The following is a 19652-nucleotide window of genomic DNA, read 5'->3' as shown; positions in this document are numbered from 1 at the left end:
TTTTTTTTTTTTTTTTTTTTTTTTTTTTTTTGTGTGTGTGTGTGTGATGTGCCATACTTCATAACCTTTTTCCAGCTGACAGTGAATAGATTTCCTAAAAATTCTTCAATTCAGAATTCCTTATAAATTTTGGGTTAGGGTATTTTCTAATATAAAATCATGAGTGAACAATTTTGCATTTAGGAATTGGACTCCTCTCTAACAACCTGAATTAATAACATTCTTTTTTCTTGTGTTTAATTTCTTGAGTTCCTATAAGTTACCTACACTGCTTTTCTACTGTCTTTCCTAGGAGCTGGAGGCTGGTCCCCTCTGGACTCCAACAAGCAGCAGTGGCTCCAGGTTGATCTTGGAGACAGAGTGGAGATTGTTGGGGTCGCTACCCAGGGCAGGTATGGGAGCTCTGACTGGGTAACCAGCTACACACTGATGTTCAGTGACACCGGTCGCAACTGGAAGCAGTACAGAAAAGATGACACTGTTTGGGTAGGTGTGAACTCGAGATACCTTTTAGATTTTCTGGTTCAGGCTCAATAAGGAATTTGGAGAAATGGCTTCAGTTTCTGATCAGAGAACTGGGATAGCAATAAGGAAAGCAGACGTGAATGAATTTACGGGCTGTTTTGATCTAGCCTGATTGTGTCTTCATTTCCAACTGTGTAATATATGTTTAGGCCCTCAGGACTACGTTGTTTTTCAAATTATGAGGATACTCAGGACACTTGAAATGACCTGCATGCTTCTGTGTCTGGCTGGCTTTGATTCAGGCACACCAGACTAAATGGGAGCTAATCACATAGGTACTTTCTCTGAGAAGTATGGAAATTAACTCAATTTTATGCACACTTGCTGGTCAGAACAACGGCACGCATGCTGGGGGAGGCGGATGGTAAATTGCTCCTCAGCTTGAGAAAGTTAGAACTACAGCATGACTTGTAGGATGATTTAGCAGATGAACTGAAAGTGCTCAAGGCTTTTCCTAAAATTTTTATGAAGGAGTTGTACTTGCTGTGTTGCAGGTTTAATGTGTGGCCATAGCAGGTGCAGTTGGCAAGTCTATGTGCCATTAGCAGTACCACCTCATATGTGAATGGAGAAGCTTAAAATATAATGTGGAAAATATGAATTGTTAGTGAGTTTTTAATGAGCTGTACTATCTTCTCCGTACTGTGTTCGCTGTTGTGAGGATCAATAGCTTTGGTAGCATGGCAGTATTTGGTGGTTAATGAAGTATATACTTCATGAATATAAAAGGGAATATTATAAGGATGATCAAGTAAACTTCTGGCTTTGTCGTATTCTTTTTTTTTTTTTTTTTTTTTTTTGGCTGACACCTTGATTAAACATTGTGTTACAGAAGACTATTCCAAAACATACTGATGTTGAGTTAGGAGAGTTGAGGATCAGCAGGAGGAATGGAGAAGGGCTCCATAATTCTTTTCTTGCGCATGTTGCAGACATTTGAAATGCATGTATAGGAAGGTCAACTTCTGTGGTTTCAAAATCCACTGCATTATCACTGTCTTTGTTTTATCATAGTTTGATTTAGGGAAAGCTAATGAAAGCTGGCTTTCTTTAGGAGAATATTTTGGTCCAAAGATGATCATAAAATTGTCAAGTGTGGCTCTGCTTCATGTGTCACTTAAGTTATATTATGTTAGCTTCACTCCCACTAGGTATACTTTTAAAAAATGTTTTAAAACAATGAAATTTCATTCTTAACTGAATATAGTTGAGAACTTAATCTAGTACTGGACTGGGGACTGGGAACACAGGTGAAGGCAAATCCTGTGCTGCCAGAAGGGGTGGAGCCTGGCTCTACCTCTCCTAGCCGCATTTAAGAGCTGACTACCAGTGGGAAAAGATCTCTTCTGGAGATCCCTCCTCTGGAGTTTTGCAGTAAGCCTAGGACGTAGGTAAGCATTCTATCTATTCTCTCTTTGATACTGTAACCTGCTTAGCCAAACTCTCTTGTTTATTTCATAATTATAACATCTTTATATTCATTGATTATACACAACTAAAGAAAAAATTGTTTTGCTTTTTTTTATTTCCTTGAAACTTTCGGAGATCTGTGCTGTTCCAGACTATGTGTGGGCAGTTCTGTGACTCATGTCTCAGAAAGGGCTCTGAAACCTAAGCCATCATTGCTTGAGGTTTCTGACATGGATTTTGCTGCTGCATCAATATAGGATATTGTTATGTGTTGGATCTGTTAGGGTCCGTGATACAGCGTTCAGGTGTTGTTTTATTTTGCTGGAAGTTTGTGTTTGATGTATGGCTGTTACTGAATGCCTTTCACCAAGAAGGCATTATCTAATGCCTTGTTGATAATTAGTCACTTATTGCTGTTGGGAGTGGGAATTATGTATCAGTGTAAGGGAGCTATTTGGTCTGGTAAATCAATTTTTTTTTTTTTTTTAAAGTAGTGGAGCTTTGTTAGGAGCAGTCTGATAGAATAATTATTAATTGAAGTGGAAAGAGAGGTGTAGAAATTACATTTGATAGTTATCATTTGTTTCTAAGTAGAAATGTGTGGCTTCTTTCATTTTCATTCGTTTCCATATCAGTAAAGGAAAGCAGGGTCTTGAAATGCCTTCTCCACTCTGTTAGAGTAAAAATGACATGAATTCTTAACATATTCTCAACCCTAATCAGATTGAAACTCCAGTTTTTCCCAGTCTATCTGCATGACCCAAAGATAAAGTTATGGTGCATTACCAGCTGCTTTTAACGTAGTGCTCTCAAAGAAGGGTTTACTGGCACAGCCCTTCCCCCCTGCATGTTATGGGCCATCAGCCACATTTGGTGGAATTAGCCAAATCCCTGAGTAAATTTGATCCTGGATGAAACTTTTCATGATAATTTCTTCATTAATGTGTGATATTCCCTATTGCAAGTCGTTCTCCTGAGTTGTTTTCAGCCATTGGGGTATAGGTTTTGTCTGCCCAAGTAGTGTATGTGACCTTCAATGCATCTGAGACCTCGGTACAGAAGGTCTTTATTGGGCTGCAGTTAAGACAGATGTTTGCACACCAGTTCATATGACCATATCACTAGTTTAAATCCCTTTCTGTTCATAGATATTACAAGGCTTGCAGGGCGCATTATCCTCCTCTCAAAGAGCTCATACAGCTCCCATCAACTTCACCATTAATGAGAGCACTGCACAGACAGATCGCGAGGAGAATCGGAAAACCTCTTACATTTTCACTCAGCTTGTGTTTATGATGTTAGTAAATTCTGCAGCTGGAGTTGAAGACAAGACAGATTAGCCATTTAAAACCTATTTTCTACCCCCATTTGTATTTAAATAATCTTGTTACAAAAGGACTCTGTGGTTCAGAACAAACTAGGCTTATAATTATGTTTTCAATATGGATAAATCAGCTGTGTGTGGACACACTAGCTATTGATTGGGAGACATAAAACATAAATCTTATGACTTGTAACAAGAAAATGATTTTTCCAATGTTTTTAAGTGTTGAATAATTCAGAATTTTACTTTACCTGCATATGTGCTGCAGCTTGAGTTGGTCCAAGTTATATACATTAGTGGGACAAAATATAATGCTATTTCTTTTTAGGTAGCAATTTTTATGCCATTTGTATTGAGAAAGCTGAAAAACACAATTATACAAAAAGATACAAAGAAATGGAGGGAAGGATGCATAGAAGTATGTAGTAAAAAGAGAAAAGGGATATTATTCAGTAATGGTTTTGAAAAAAAAGAATGGAACTGGAAATGAAGTGAGACTGTTCTGAGTGTCAGAGCTGGTTCTTATATCGGGACTATGAAGCTATGTGGAAAATAGCATAGTTAGCAAGGAGATACTCCACACTCTGCTCAGATAATTGCACTAATGAAGTACATGTTTGAGTTCCCTGTTAGATGATGAAGTTCTTCCACTGTGAACAGCAAGTGGAAGGGACAAGATGACTTTGGGTGGAAGCAGGGAACAGTGAGATCACAAGACAGGAAGAGCATCTGTGGTGCTGGACAATGATACCTTGTTCACAAGAGGTATAGAGCACAACTTACGTCAAGAATTGCTATAACATCAGCCCTACATCTTGCGAGTGCTTATGAGAGGACTGACAGGAGGCTAAGGATGCCTTAGAATATGTAACTCTCAGGGGAGTAGGAAGAGTCTTTAATAGAGGTGATAAAGATCCTTTGTGTCCTCTTTCCTCAGGAAAACCCTTGCATGTGTGAGATTTTGCTGAATCAGAGGCTTTTCTAATGAAATCTAGAGGAGGGTCATTTTTAATTGGCTTATAAATCTACTGAAGTGCTGTAAACTTTTCCATTTCCTCTCTAGCTGGATGATGATTGTAGAACTGTTTGGTGAGTTAATTATTGTCAACGCAGTTGGAATATTAATCCTCTTGTCAGATTTATAGTTGCACTGATGTGTTCTCAACTATTTTTTAGCTCCAACTCTTGTTGCCCTCCAAGCAAGATAAGAGCAAAATTCTACCTGTAGTAAAGACAGGTCCTACATAGTTTACTTAGATGAGAGAACAAGTTTGCCTTTTTATAGTGTTTCATAGTGTGCTAGTATTCTGATATATTTAATCTCCTTTACACATAGTAATTATTGCTAGGCAAGCAGGTGTTAAAAAAATATCTGTGGATTATTTTCTCTTTAATTGCAATTTTCTCTCAGAAGTGGAAAAGGTGAAGTCAAGAGAATTTAATGCAGATATTAACACAATGCCCATCACAGATGTTTTTAGTAATTCTCTGTGCTTGGTATGTGGCATCCTAACCCAGGAAATGGCAAGAAATATGGCTATGTGCAGGCATTGGCTTAATTACTGACTTCCTAAACCTGTTTGCATGTTCCCAAAAAATTACCTATTCTGTAACTGTTCAGCTCAGAATGGCGATGGAAGCACCACTTGCATTCCAATTTCATACTTTTAGTGGAGAGCTGTGGTTGGACTCAATAATTTTAGAAGTCTTTCCCAACCTCAATAATTCTGTGATTCTATCCCTTAATTTATTGAAGAACTGGTCTCTTCAAAAGCCAAATGATATCTCTTGACACTACTCCAGTGTGGTTGCAGTGCTGTTTTTTATCAGATTAGAATGTGAAGTGGTCATGTATGGTTCTGGTTGTTTTAGACTGATCATAAAATATTTGTGTCCTCCAAGGATCTTCAGCAGATTTGTGTGCCATAATCCCAAAGCAACTCTTTTCCCTTCCTCGCTTCCAAGAAGAGAGTAAATGATCATGGCAGTGTGTTAATATGCCCTTTGTGGTAAACAGTGAACATTTCCTCTCAGATGAAGGATTTCAACCATATCGCTAGATCAAATCTCTTTACTATTTGCAAATCATATTCAATGGCATGTGAAGCTATAAATACGTGCCTTTACAAATTATAAATAAATATGGAACAAAAAAAATGTTTCAGTCCACTTTCACCTCCGGTGAGCAAATGACCGCTTGCATATGGACTAAAATGAGAAAGCAGCATAGAGCAAAGAACAAATAGTAAAGCTGTTTAGTTAAAAGAGAATGCATCATTAATTTGTTTGTAGCAAACAATTTACAAAGATTAGCCAAATAAAGATGTCCCAGGGATAAGCACTAAAGCTGATCCACGCACAGCTGAAAGCCATTTTGAGACAATAATAGTTGGATTGACTGCGGTGCTGTGCAGAGAGGTTACCTGAGTCCTTCAATTGCTTCCACAGCCAGTTTGTATGTATTCAATCAAGAAAGAGCCTTTACAGAATACAGTATGCAAATATTTTCTGCTACAATGTTCCCAATGAAGTCTATGCTAATTTCCATAGTCCCTTCTGGGTCATATTAATCAGGATTGAGTGGCTTCTGGGGTTGGTAATGAGATCTGGAGTTTTTATAATTATAAAAAGCCTGTTTAAATCCAAATGAAATGATTCTAATGCGAAAATCTTGCTTACGTTTTGTGCTGCTGAGTGGCAGGCAGATGATGGTGAAATGCACAAGGAGAAGCACTTGACATCCTTGGCAGTTATTTGTGTGGAGTCCTTAGTGTGAAGAGAGTGGGATCTTTGTTCGTGGAGTATCTTGTTTGTTTGAAAGGAAAACTCCAGAAAATAGCACCATTAGTCAGAATATATTTCTAGAGCCTGATCTTGATGATTTCTTTGCAGTTGTTTGGCACTTTGGGGGACAAATGAGAATGGGTCTAGTTTTCCTAACGTCTAATTGTTTTTAAAACTCTTGTCTTCTGACTGTTCTTTCTGTACTGTTCTGTACTATAATATAAGATGGCTTGTTCTGCTGCTGAAAATTGTGCTGCTTCTACTGATTCTTTCTTAGTAAGATTAATCTTAAGAATTACATACTTTATCAGCTCCTCTCTTTGACTTGGAATGTTTGGGTCTTTAGTAATTGCTATAGGTTTGTACCTATTTTTCTCTGAAGCCTTTCTAAACTTTGGATTATTCCTGCAGCAAGAAGCTCGTGAACACAGAACTGGAATCCTGTTGCTTGGGGCTTGTCAAAATGACATGTAATAAAAAGAGCTAAGCTATAAATAAGTCCATTGCAAGCCATTCTAGGCCCAGAATTTTACTGATATTAAACATCAGAATATTAGCTAAGCAAAGGATTGCGGTGTTGTAGATATCAGACTTACTAATAAGACATGATAATAAACTGGTGGATGTTTTGGAGGGAGAAATGAAAAAAAATTAGCATGATACTTGTAAGACGGAAGAAGATAGAGGTGGAAACCGAGTTGTATTTGATGGCCAAAGCTTTAATACATAAAGTGGAAATGAAGATCTGTTTCATTAGTTTGTCAGTAAGATTACCAGCAGAGAAACCAAGAATCTTCTATCTCTGCTTGTACACTTCTTATTTATGTGGCTAGCAGATTTCTATCCTATTTTGAGTTAATAGACTCACTGTATCTTACCTCTAGATTCCCAAAAGAAGCAAGAGGCTACTGATAATACTTCTCCTGAAAAAGTACTGTATTCACAGAAACATCTCTTCAACATTAGAATTGGATTTAGGTGATAGAGGTGATGCAGGGGGATAAAAAGTCAGATATCGTGCAAGGGTCTGGAGGGCTTATAGAGAGGACACAGAGATAATGAAATATTTTTATTTCTGTATATACATTTTAATATTTGTATTTATACTTTTTAGGATGTTTGTTAAAGTTAGTGTTGGCAATGCACTCTTTGTAGATTTTTCCTCCCTGCCCAAATTCCTGGGAGTTTCAGCATATTATTTGTTTGGTTTTTTGGATGCTGGAAAAAGCTTTTTTTTTTTTTTTTTTTTAAACTTGTGGAGAGAACTTAAAAATATTATTCATTCTCATTAAGCAGCAATTCTATCAGTTCTTTTTTAACTGTTTGTGCCTATACTAGAGTATTCCAAGTTGGAAGTAGAATTCCCTAATGCCTAATACAAGCAAAATATAAATATTTAATATATTCTATTGGATATGTTTCCTAATTAAACAAAAAAGAATTAGGGGTATTATCAATATTTTAAAAGGAAAAAAAAAAAAAGAAACAACGGAACTATCATTCTTAACATGGAACAGCTCTTCTAATTCGTTGCCTTTCCAAATGTATGATGTATGTTTCATATTTTTTCAGTGGCTTCCAAGTGTATTTCATGAGAACTTTAAAAAAAAAAACAAAAAAACAAAACAAACAAAAAAAAACCATTAATAATCCTTCATCAGGAGGGTCATTATATTAATGGCAGTTTTATTCTCAAAGTTGTTTGTCATGGGAGTGGGGGAGATAAACCCTTGGTTGGACACTAGGAACAAATACTGTTATTAGCAGGAGATGTTCCTTTGAAATGTAACTTAATAGTGAAACTTCTAATATGTATCTGGTGCTCTTTAGGGAGCTGCATATGCCTGTTTCGCAATGTTCAGATTTTGTTTCTGGAGTTAACAAAATGTGAGCAAACCAAGATAGACAATAGTCCTTATTACTTAAACTTCATCCTTCAGGGAATAAATATTCATGATCTGGGAGCACAAATAAAAAATCCTGAAAATACTATAAAAATTGCATATATATACCTTTACATGATACCTCCTCTCTTGGAGGGGAGATGAGATTCAGCTCAGAAATAAAACTGAGTCAAGCACACGAATGTACTAAGGGAACACTTAATGTGAGCCACTTATTTTTTATCCAAATATGTAGATTTCTGCTTCAGTGATAAGAATCAAAAAGTCTTCTGTGGAGAAGATTCTTCTTTTCCTTCATCAGAGTTTGGTAGGTTTTGGCAAAATTAAGTGGAAAGTCCAACTTCCTTTGAGAACTAAACATGAAATACCATAAAATAATAATTTTGTTAACAACGTATATTTGTATATTAGACCCGTTGGTTTAGAAAATGCTTCACAGTTGTTTCAGGTGGGTCACTGTCTTGATAGTAAAGTCAGAATTTGTACCAGTTCACTAAATAAAGCTGATCCAAAAAGAACTTCATACCTTCACCTCAGAATTGTCTTAAAGACTAAAGCTATTGTGGCAGAGTATAGCAATTCTGTATAATCTCCTTCAATAAATCCCTGCAAATCTGAGGTTCAGGTTCTCTCTGATGTCACTGAGATGATAACTGATTTTGGCTGTTGGTTTCAAATTTTTTTTTTTTTTTTTTTTTTTTTTTTATGATATGGGGGGATAGTAAGTGCCTTGAGATTGCAAGGTGGGAGTTTTATAGCAGCATCAAAAGAAAACTGCAGTCTGACTTCTGGATCTTGCTTTTCTAATTCTACTTTACTGTCTTGTTGTCATCAAGAGACTTCTAAATGTCTCCTGATAGTACACCAAAGTGAGTGTACTATGTTTTCCAAGCCAGACCCAAGCCTATATTTTCCAGGTAGTTTCTGGGCACTGATGTTCACTCCCTATTGCAGTGCTGGTCCACAGCTATTCAGCTCTTCCTGTCAAGTCATTCATACCTGATAGTATTTTAATGCTAGTCATGTATAATATGAGCCTGGTGACCAAACTATTTCTACTAATCATTTAATGATAACAACTGTGAGTTACTTCTGTGTCACTTAGCTTCCTTGTTTGGATTTCAGTTAAAAAAAAAAAAAAAAAAAAAAAAAAAGAAAAAAAAAAGAAACTGCCTGCTGAAAAACCCTTCAGTAGTTCATTACTCAGTAAATACGGATACAATTTAATCAGGGGCCAATAACAAGATCCATCCTCTTTGAAGGATATTCTTCAATTATTACTTTTTTGCAATTAACTGGTTCTTCAGGGTAAAGATTTTCTCCCCAGATAAGAGAGAATTTTTTTCTTCTTCAGTGAAGCAGTCTTTCTATTCAGAAATTTAAGAAAAATTTCTACCTCATGCCTTTGAAGTTCTTTGGCAATAGTATCACTGTTCAAGCATCAATCATTATATTCATTGCATGTCTTTAGAACAGATAGTTTTCCTTTCTTCTCGTTTGTGACTCAGAACGCAAAAATTTTGTCTCTTTCTTGTGTATCCATTCTGTGCTTTTTAATAAGCACTCACTTTAAACTTTCTAATTTTGATTTGTTTCGTATTACGAGGTCACAAACTCAAATGAAAGCAGAAATGATTTACTCTGAAGAAGAGTTGCAGCCAATGCAGTGTTAAATGTAGTCCTCTCTTGGTTTAGCTTTCTGTGAAAGAAAAATCATAACTTCCTTATTTTTGGTATTGAAAGCAGTCTGTAACATCCAAGCAGAGTTGGGAAATGATCTAAGCTTTTTACTCCTTTTTGTCAGTGTAGACATCTGAAGTATGCAGTTGACTTGTGTAAAGAGCACATTGTATTTACAAATTATACCCAAGAAACCATAGCGAAGTTTAGTCAGCCAAAGCAGAAACTGTCCTAGTAGAATGATTTAGAAAATTTCCAGTCACTGTGATTTGTACAGCAGTCATGTAGCTCATGATTGACACATTTACACGTAGCAACTTCTTGTTGGCAATAAACCTCAAGATTTGGTTACTATAGTGAAGAGAAAGCATTCAGATGTGCTTTCCTGTCTTGCTGTCTTCAGAACCTTTGGGAGTTGTAAATCCACACACACAAAAATGTATGAATTTTAAAACAGCAAGCACAGGATTCTGCATCTGGGATGGGGCAACCCTGAATGAATGTAGGGAGTGTGGCCAAGAGGCTGGTGAGCAGCCCCATGGAAAGGGATCTAGGGGGTTCTGGTTGGCACAATTTGAATCTCAGTTAGCACTGTGCCCTGAGAGAGAGAGAGAGAGAGAGACAGAGAGCCAGCTGTACCCTGGGGTGCATCAGGCCCAGCACTGCCACTGGGTGAAGAGAGGGATTGTCCCACCCTGTGTTGTGTGGTGTTGTTTCCAGCACTGGGAGCAGCTCTGGGTAGTGCAATATGGCGGCTACAGCTCCTCACAGGAAGCCGAGGGGAAGCACTGAGCTCTGCTCTCTGAGAGAATGGCATGGAGCTGTGTCAGGGGAGAGTCAGGTGGGGAGATAGGATAAGGTTCTGTGCCAGAGGGTGGTGGTGGGCATGGCACTGAACTGCTGGAGTTCAAGAAGCATTTGGGTCAGGATTTCATCTGAAACCTTGAATCGTGTGCTGAACATTACCTATTTTAGACTGGGAGCTATACAGTTATGTACTTTCTGAACTTGAAAGTTACTTGTTTCTCTCATTTGCTTTGAAGTTTGCTTTTCTTTTTATCTAGAAAACAGTTTTGCTGCCCATTTTATCTAGAGAAGTTTACTACATTGTGTGTCTGTCCAGACTTACTAGAAGTAACTGTGTATCTGATGCCTTATTGTTAAGACAAGACATGTGGCAATGCTTTTCAGTGAAATAAGGCTTGGACTTCTCACTGTCTTCCACTCAACTCTGTTTTTTTTTTTCCCTCTGGAGGTCAGCTTTTAGTGTTAAGTCTTGGTATTTGAAGGCTTATAATAGTACCTATGTTTATAATCTTTATTTGGATTATCCCAGACATTTGGTAACGGCTTTGTGAAATATGTGCTGCTTCAGCCTGAGATGTGTGTATGTGGTAAAGCATACATTGCTATAAAGGTTAATAGAAATAGTGCTCTGCGAGGAATAATCTTATGAAATTAGCTTTACAGATATTTAAGATAGGATTGAAGAATTATTGGCAAACATGCTGAGCAGGTATGCATGTATATTATGTAAAAGTAAATGTGTGGGAGAATGGAGAAGCAAATCAGAGAGATGGAAAGCGGAATTTCAGGTGGCATTCATCCAGCTATGCCTGCAAGAATGCGATGATGATTTATAATTACTTTGAAAATAACGATGATTCTGCTGCCACATTCTAACTATGGCCTCATGAGTATCAATCATTATGCAATGATCAGTTGATTCTACATATTTACAATTTAGGTGTTTATCATAATTGGTTTATTCTGTTGGATTTTGTCCAGACTCTTATTTTATACACTTGGTTGTAAAAAGGGCAAATGGAAAGAAGCAAATTTTCTTCTATTTGCATGTACCAAATCAAAGATGTTTGTACTAATGGAAATCATAAGATGAATTGCAATGACTTTTTATTCCAGGTTTAAAACATACAAAAAATTACCAAACATACGCATGCACACAAACCAACATACACACTGCAGTTGTTATAATAAAAAATATCTTCTGTGACTCTTCTGTGTGAAGAGATACCTCAATCACTCCTTTGGAGATTTTCAGTGTTTGCATGAAGATAAGCTTATTAATACTTCACTCTTTTTTCTGCCTATACCTATATAAAAGTTGGCTGTTTAGTGATAAAATTAGATGGAATTCAGAAGCTCCAGCTTTCATATTTAATTCCATGACTAGCAAAGCCTTTCTGTGTAGCTATCTCCATCTCTGTATTGTCATCCATGAAAAAAAAAATGCTGTTTAGGAGCTTCAAAAACCTTTGTTTCTTATAAAGCCATTTTATTATAAGCTGTTTTTTAATACCTTTGTAAGTGCCAGAAAATATTTTGTCCCAACCACTTTGCCTTCCCAGAGAAAGACCCCTGGCTTTGACAATAGAAAGAAAGGGACGCACTAAAAATCTTCTGGTGGATGTTCAGGTGTATGGACAAATTGCACATTGTTTTACACCAATCCTTTCCTGCTGTTTCTATAGTGTTACAAAGGGGCTGAAGTAATAAATAGATGGAAAACATTATGTTCAAAATTAGTTGTGACAATTTTACCATAAGTTTCACGTCTCTTTCAAAGCCTTAGATTTTCTTGTTTTGTTTTTTTTTTTTTTTTTTTTTTTCTTTTGATTTTCATTCCACAACAGGATGTCAAATTTCTACCATCTTGACAGTTTGGACTTATGCAATATTTGTCTTACAGTTTTCTGGGGTAAAAAGAAGAAAATCAGTGAAAAGACACTTTTCTGTATTTTATTTTTTTATTTAATCCCAGAATCCATTGACATACTGGAACACACTTAAACACTTAATATACGGATAGTGGCTTCCTGCAGTCTAACTGTACTTTATGTACAATAGCTATATTTTCTTTTTCTATTTATTTGAATACCGATAGTCAGGCAAACTGCTTATCTATCTAATGCTGGCTCTTGCATGATCCTCTTGCTGCCCTCTAGGGGCTCTTGTATGTTCAGTCACAAAGCAATGTAGTATCAAATGGTTGTAGAGGGTTTCTTTGCTTGGGAGGCAGCAGGCAGAGTAATTAAAAACAAAATCGTAGTGCTGCTGTCAAGTAGCAGCACCATCAGGTCTAGATGTCTAGCAGTCCTGGTGCAAGGACAGCAAACCATGGCCTGCCTTTTATCATTTTGTCTTAAATCTTCTGTTTACACATGTTTCTTTATATGTTAATCACTATCCTCCTGGCCCAATTATATTTAACTAGCTTTCAAGCATGTGGTTTTATGAATGGATTCATCTTAATTCAGATTTGGCAGATATACTAAATTTTTCCTATACTCTTTAGAGTTGGTTGAAATCTGAAAATCTAGCGTTTATATAATGTCATTTGTGTGTAGCCATATGCTCCCCCCTACCGTGGGCCCTTCAGGGATCAAAGCATCACTGCTGCATTGCTGTGCTGCAAGCAGCTTTGATGTACAGTGAATGCTTCATTTTCTGAGTCTTCCCCATGACAAGAGTGAGGGGCTTTGGCCCAGAGCTGTGCTTGGTTATGTCTTTCTTTCCCATCTTCTGGTCCAGTGAGCCAGAATGAAATGACCATCAGGAGCAGTAGCAGACAATGGGGGAAACATGACTTGGTGGTGAGGCCTTTTGGATGAACCCAGAGCTAGACTTGGCTGGCTGAGGATAGCACTGAAGGTATCTGTTTTTTCTCCTGGCTGCTTAGGTGTGTAATGGCACCCAGGGTGATGATAATGTTAGAAAGTACTTAATGGTACTTATACCTTCAGTTAGTACTAGGTTAGGTAGCAGCAAAATGTACCACTGCTTGGACTCACTTCTATAGCGTGCACAGAAACAGAGCTGTAGGAAACTGGGGAATTTCCAGGTTAAGTCGTCAAAGAGCTGAGGAATCTACTGGGTTAACCATATACTTAGCTGAGAAGTTTAGAAATATGATTTTGAACTTCAAAGGCTTAAATCTGTTCAAAGTCTTTACTTTGAATCTCATTTTATGGTCATATAAATTTTGGGGCAGTAGTAGAAGAGACTGTTTCATCATGGAAGAGTTGTAATGAAAAAGCAGTAGACTTAGGCAGATCAATATCACTTTTCTATACAATTTAAAAAAACAAAAGTTGAGAAGTCAGTTATTGCAGTGCTACTTAATTCACTCAGTAATAGAGTGCATTGATTGTTATTGTCATAAGTAACAAAATGCTTCATCTGTCCCTCTTTGTTGCCCTATCACATTATGCATTGAGACAAAAAAAAAAAAAAAAAAAAAGCTACAGCTCTTCTGAGCCTCAGGCTAACAAGCCTTATTGATTGTGCTTGTCATGAGTAATCTGAAACTAAAGGATAGCAACCCATAGGATTTGTATGTAACTATTGTAGGTCAGGCTTGAACCTACCGTATTTTCTATAGGGGCAGTGTATATAGAAGCTGTCCTGATGTCTAAGCAGGTGACACGTTTTACTGGAAGTAGAGTGCAAACAGAAGCCTCATGTTCTAAGCGGTGACTGGTAAAATCAGTCTTAATTAGGTTCAGATATTCAAGGCCACTTCTGAACCTGAGCCTTTTCTTGATCCCCTTTAATTATGTATTCAGTTCAAAATGACATCCTGAGCTATTATCCTGCTTGTTAAACCCACTCAGTCACTTGTTGTCTGAGTAAATGCATCTACATTTTACTAAGCAGCATAAATGGTTTCCTCTGTTGTTCCTCTTGCTGTGGGAGCTGCAGCTGTGTCCTTCAGCATCTCAGTTTCCTGAGCTTGTACAAAATTTCAGATTTATTCAATGGAAGTTACTTTCTGTTCAGACCGTCCTGAGCTGTCATTTATCCTCTGTCCTCTGGATTCCAGGAGCACCTCAGTTCCTGAACTGTAGGTCAGAATATTTTTAAATCATGTGTAAGGAAACAAAAATATTTCTTACGTTTATTTTATATTTATCTCATTTGTGATTACTCACTCCCTTGTACTTCTCAGGAAGAGGCAAAGAAGGACACATTAGGTGTGGGAGCTTGGACACTTCTGTTTTCTAATTAGCAGGGCTGACATTTAGGAATTCAGAGCAAAGGGAATTTAACCCAGTGTGAACTGGGATTAAGTTAGTGTTGTACATGTGACCTTTTCTTTAAAAACATGCTGCAAATACTGATTCCTTGGGTCTCTTTGGTATATTGAGCTGTGAGAAGATAAGTGAAACTGAGCAAATTACCTCAGCTAGTATAAAATTCTCTCTACTTACATACAGGTAAGATGCAGATGGAATAGGAAGGTAACAAATTTAACAAAATTTGATTTCTAATCTCTCAAATTACCATGAGAATATCTCATGGTATTCTCATGGTAATTTGAGAGATTATGAGACTCTTTGAGAGATCATGAGACAGGGCACCATAGTCCTGAGTCTGCTCATTTGGTAGAGAGCCAACTTGAATATGAAAATGAATATTAAGAAAATTGCAAGAGTTTAAACAAAATCATTGCTACTGGTGGCACTGGCCACCAGTAATGTCAATAAGCGTCTTTGGTTTATGTGGAGATTAGCACATTACAGTGATTACTCAGACCAGCTGCTCATATTCCCTAGTTATAGACTAGTTCTAGTTCTAGAGTTATATAGTCTAGTTATATGGTTCTGTTTGGCAATACTCTTATTGTAGAAGCTCTTCTTGTTTATCCCCTTTCATTTCAGATTTCTTTTTCTTGTTTGTACTCCTTTTAGTGGATCCTTGCTACTTCTATTATTTAGTCCTTCTTGTAAAGTTTTGTTAGATGTAATTTCCGTAGTTTATTGTAGGGGTTGTATTTACTATTATAGGAGTAGTTTTACTGGTACCTAGATCCAAAACATTAATGCAGTGCAGACAAAAATATACTGAATGCTACCTCTGATGAATAGTGAAGGGAATACTATCATGCCAGCCCTGTAAAAAATAATATGAACTCAAATTTTCTGAAATAAAGTAAGAAATAATTTCCACTACTTCAAGCTTAGTTCTCTGTATCCCAATTTATCTAGAAGATACAATTTCAAATCTGGAAAGTTTTTACTTTGCCTTCAGGATACAACTGGTAACTCCGTTCCACTGCTGCATTCAGAAAGAAAGCTGTGAGTAAAGCTTTTATTTCTGTCTGTTATATTGGACATTAGAATTAAATCTGTGATGCACTAAATAAGAAGAAAGTGTTCTTGACAGTTCCAGGATTTATTGGTCCTTTGAGCTCTTTAATTTTCTAGTAATGGTTAAGACTTCTGTGGACCTGCTGCACAGAGAGCAAGTCTTTAGAGAACTGTTTGGACACGTATAGAGAATAATGTTGTTTATGTACTAATACGTCTTGGTTTAGCTGGTAATTGCTTTCTTCAAACTTTGTCAGTAGCTTGGTTTTGTTTTTAGTTTCTCTAATATCAGTTTTGACCCAAGCTATCACTGTCACTATTTTGAAATAGTCTCAGCCTTGTCTACTTTTTAAGCTGCTCTTGCCATGAAAAAGTCACACAGGAATTCCTTACTGTGCTTGAGGGAGGACCTGAGAAGTATTCTGGCCAGGTGTCAAAATCAGAGACAAAGATCATGTTGTGTGCATGCATGTTAATAGATTGTTTGTTGTGTATTCCTATTCACTTTTTTTTGTCTCCAAAAGATTAAATACAGTGAGATAGTTTTATATATATATATATATATATATATATATATATATATATAAAAATAGATAAAATAGCTTTATAATATGGCTTATATTTTTGAGTTGCAAGCCTGGTTGTTGAGTTGATGTTTTTTCCTCTTTTTTGTCTTTGAAATTTGAGAAGAAAATCTTGCGGAGCTGAGAAGACATTATCTCTAAAAGACATATCTAAAATATTAAGTATCTTAAGTTACATACTGACTCTTAAATTCATTACCATATTGGTGAATACCTCTTAGTACATAGTCCTGCAGTCCTATTAGTAAACAATGAATCAGTAATTCCTAACAGTTTCTTACTATACCCTTTAGATAAGCATTCTAAACTTCACAAGTGGATTTCATACTGTTTATTTGCAATCTTTAATATACTTTTTTCTAAGTTTTGACGTGTCCTGGAAAGTATTAGGCTAGATATTAGGCTAGATATTAGGTGGAAGTTTTTCACACAGAAGGTGGTGATGTAGTGGAAGAGGTTGCCCAAGGAGGCTGTGGATGCCCCATCCCTGAAGGCATTCAAGGCCAGGCTGGATGTGGCTCTGGGCAGCCTGGTCTGGTTGTTGGTGATCCTGTACATAGTGGGGGGTTGAAATTTGATGATCATTGTGGTCCTTTTCTACCTAGGTGATTCTGTTAGGGACTTATTTATTTACTTTTGCCTTCTGGGCAAAATCATGACCTTCAGTTTTCCAGCACTGCTGCTGGCTAGTTACCAACTTTCAAATTAATATTCTTCACTGTAAGTGATTCACAGAATCACAGAATCACCCGGGTTGGAAGGGACCTCAAGGATCATGTAGTTCCAACCCCCCTGCCTAGCAGGGCCACCAAACATACACATTCAGATCAGGTTGCCCAGGACCCCGTCCAACCTGGCCTTGAACACGTCCAAGGACGGGGCATCCACAACCTCCCTGGGCAGCCCGTTCCAGGGCCTAACCACTCTCCTTGTAAAGAACTTCCCCCTAACATCCAACCTAAATCTTCCCTCCTTCAACTTGGATCCATTTCCCCTAGTCCTGCTGTTGTCAGCCCTTTTGATGAGTTTACTCCCCTCGTGGGTGTAGGTTCCCTTCAGGTATTGATAGGCTGCAATGAGGTCACCCCGCAGCCTTCTCTTCTCCAGGCTGAACAAGCCCAACTCCCTCAGCCTGTCCTCATAGGGGAGGTGCTCCAGCCCCCTGATCATCTTAGTCGCCCTCCTCTGGACCCTTTCCAAAATCTCAATGTCTTTCTTGTACTGAGGGCTCCACACCTGGACACAGTACTCCAGATGGGGCCTCACAAGAGCCGAGTAGAGAGGGACAATCACCTCCCTGTCCCTGCTGACCACCCCTCTCCTGATGGAGCCCAGGATCCCATTTGCCTTTCGAGCTGCCAGAGCGCACTGCTGGCTCATGTTAAGTCTCTTGTCCATCAGGACAACATCCCAGGTCCTTCTCTGCCGAGCTGCTCTCAAGGACCACTCCTCCCAGCCTGTACGGGTGCCTGGGGTTCTTCCGGCCCAAATGCAAAACCTTGCACTTTGCCGTGTTGAACCTCATTAGGTTCACCTGAGCCCAGCTGATTCCTGCAGCATGACCTTAGGAATTTAGCTTGAATTTTAGTGCGGATTCGTGTAGGTCTAGATTTATAATGCATTCTGTCTGGGTGTACATGAAGTATACTTTGTCTTCCTGAGAATATCAGACACTCTCAAAAGTAACATGCAGTAGCAGTAATGTTATTTTTAGTAGTCATGATCTTGGTTGTCTGGAAGCCTTAAGAAACACATAATGATCCTTGGGATCAGAGCTGAACCTGACCTTTTATCACCCAGGACAAAACAGAGGGTAAACAAATACCTTCAGATAGAGATTAAGATTAATTCAACCTTGCCTTCTCAAACTGCCAGATATCACAATTTATCTGGGCTATTAAAATGCTAGACGTTACACTTCGCAGACTGAGAGGGGGAAAAAAAGAATTACTAGCTCTTGGAGGAACAATTCTTTCACCCACCACTAAAAATCTGTTTATACTGAGGTCTTTACTTCCTGCTTTCTGTAGATTACATTCATGAACGTCATGTTTTGAAATGATAACTTGGTGGAGCGCTGAATCTTTATTTGAGCTAATTAGCTACTCTGTCTTTGATATGAGCTTTTGACAGTGTACCATTATCCCTTCAAGAAGTATCCTGTTCTGCTTCCAAGCATACTGATTTTCCAGCTATGCTATTAGCAATTGTTTGCAGTAACACATCAGTTTAAAATGAAACTATTTGTTTAAGAGTTATTGCTATAAAGCTCAGTGCTTTATTACCATAACTAGCCAGTAATGGATGGGAAGAACCAGGCTTGGAGAAGCTAGAGTACAAGAAGCAGAACAACTTAACTGAAGTCAAATCTAAGAATACAACTCCAATTTCTTCTTTATGAAGTATTTTAATTGTCAGACTGTGCCTAGTGTAGAAAATGCCCGAAGGCATATTGTCCTTTCTTTTTCCATTTTGTTCAGGATGCATAGGAAAACACCATCAATGCAATTCTTAAGTAGATTAGGCATCTAGAATTGATTCTTTTTCAAGAGGGATATGAACTAAGTGATTTCCCAAGGTTCTCTGGCTGCATAAGTGAGGGGGACTTGAAAGAAGATGAAAAACATACTCATGCACCCTAAATTTATTTAGCTTGGATATCAGCATGAGACATATTGTCCTCCCCATTCTATTATACTAGCTGCCATTGGAAATCTGGGATTGGCCTGGAAGGGCACGCAGCAACTTACAAGTTCCCACAGTGAGCAAAACTGGGGGCTAGGGCAGTGAGGCTGCCTGTGAGACTCTCGTTCTGCTTTTCAAACAGAGCTTCTGTATTTTCATAGTTATGCACCAGTAGGGATTTCTGTTTGAAGAGTCTGATAGTAACCGTGACAGATAACTTCGAAAGTGCCCTTTCCTTATTGCAGGCTAATGTGTGTGTTGCAAACTATAAAGTCACACATAACATTTATGATGGTGAAATACATCACTGATATGCTACAACAGTCTTGCTGCAGGACCCAGTTCTGTGAGTCATCGGCAATTTATGGAAATAGGATGATTTATTTCCTCCCAGACAGTAAAAGTAAGAATCTAGTTGATGATTAAGCATACTTAGAAGGAACAACCCCTTTGTTTCCCTTCCTCCCGTCCCCCCCCACCCTGTTCCCAAGGTGAGCTATTTAAGATGACAGAACAAGAAAATGGTCCCCATGAATACAGGACTCTCTTCCTGTTACTAAGTTAAGAGCCACGCAGAACCAACTTAGTAATTGTGTAAGTCTTGCTCTCTGCTCATTGGTGATACTGCATCTGGACAACTGTGTTC

General features: G+C 37.9%; 1 protein-coding gene across 1 annotated transcript in view; it reads left to right on the top strand.

Annotated features, from left to right (window-relative positions):
* Positions 1–19652, top strand: part of CNTNAP5 (contactin associated protein family member 5) — a 201282-nt gene that overhangs the window by 6999 nt on the left and 174631 nt on the right. The window contains exon 3 of the mRNA XM_042827016.1: positions 293–486. Coding sequence (XP_042682950.1) covers positions 293–486 — 194 coding nt within the window. The remainder of the gene's footprint in view (positions 1–292; positions 487–19652) is intronic.

The sequence above is a fragment of the Centrocercus urophasianus genome, unplaced genomic scaffold (assembly GCF_019232065.1).
Source record: "Centrocercus urophasianus isolate 14NV4802_14NV808 unplaced genomic scaffold, USGS_Curo_1.0 seq_28, whole genome shotgun sequence".
NCBI lineage: Eukaryota > Metazoa > Chordata > Aves > Galliformes > Phasianidae > Centrocercus > Centrocercus urophasianus.
This window is presented reverse-complemented; position numbering and strand designations above follow the sequence as displayed.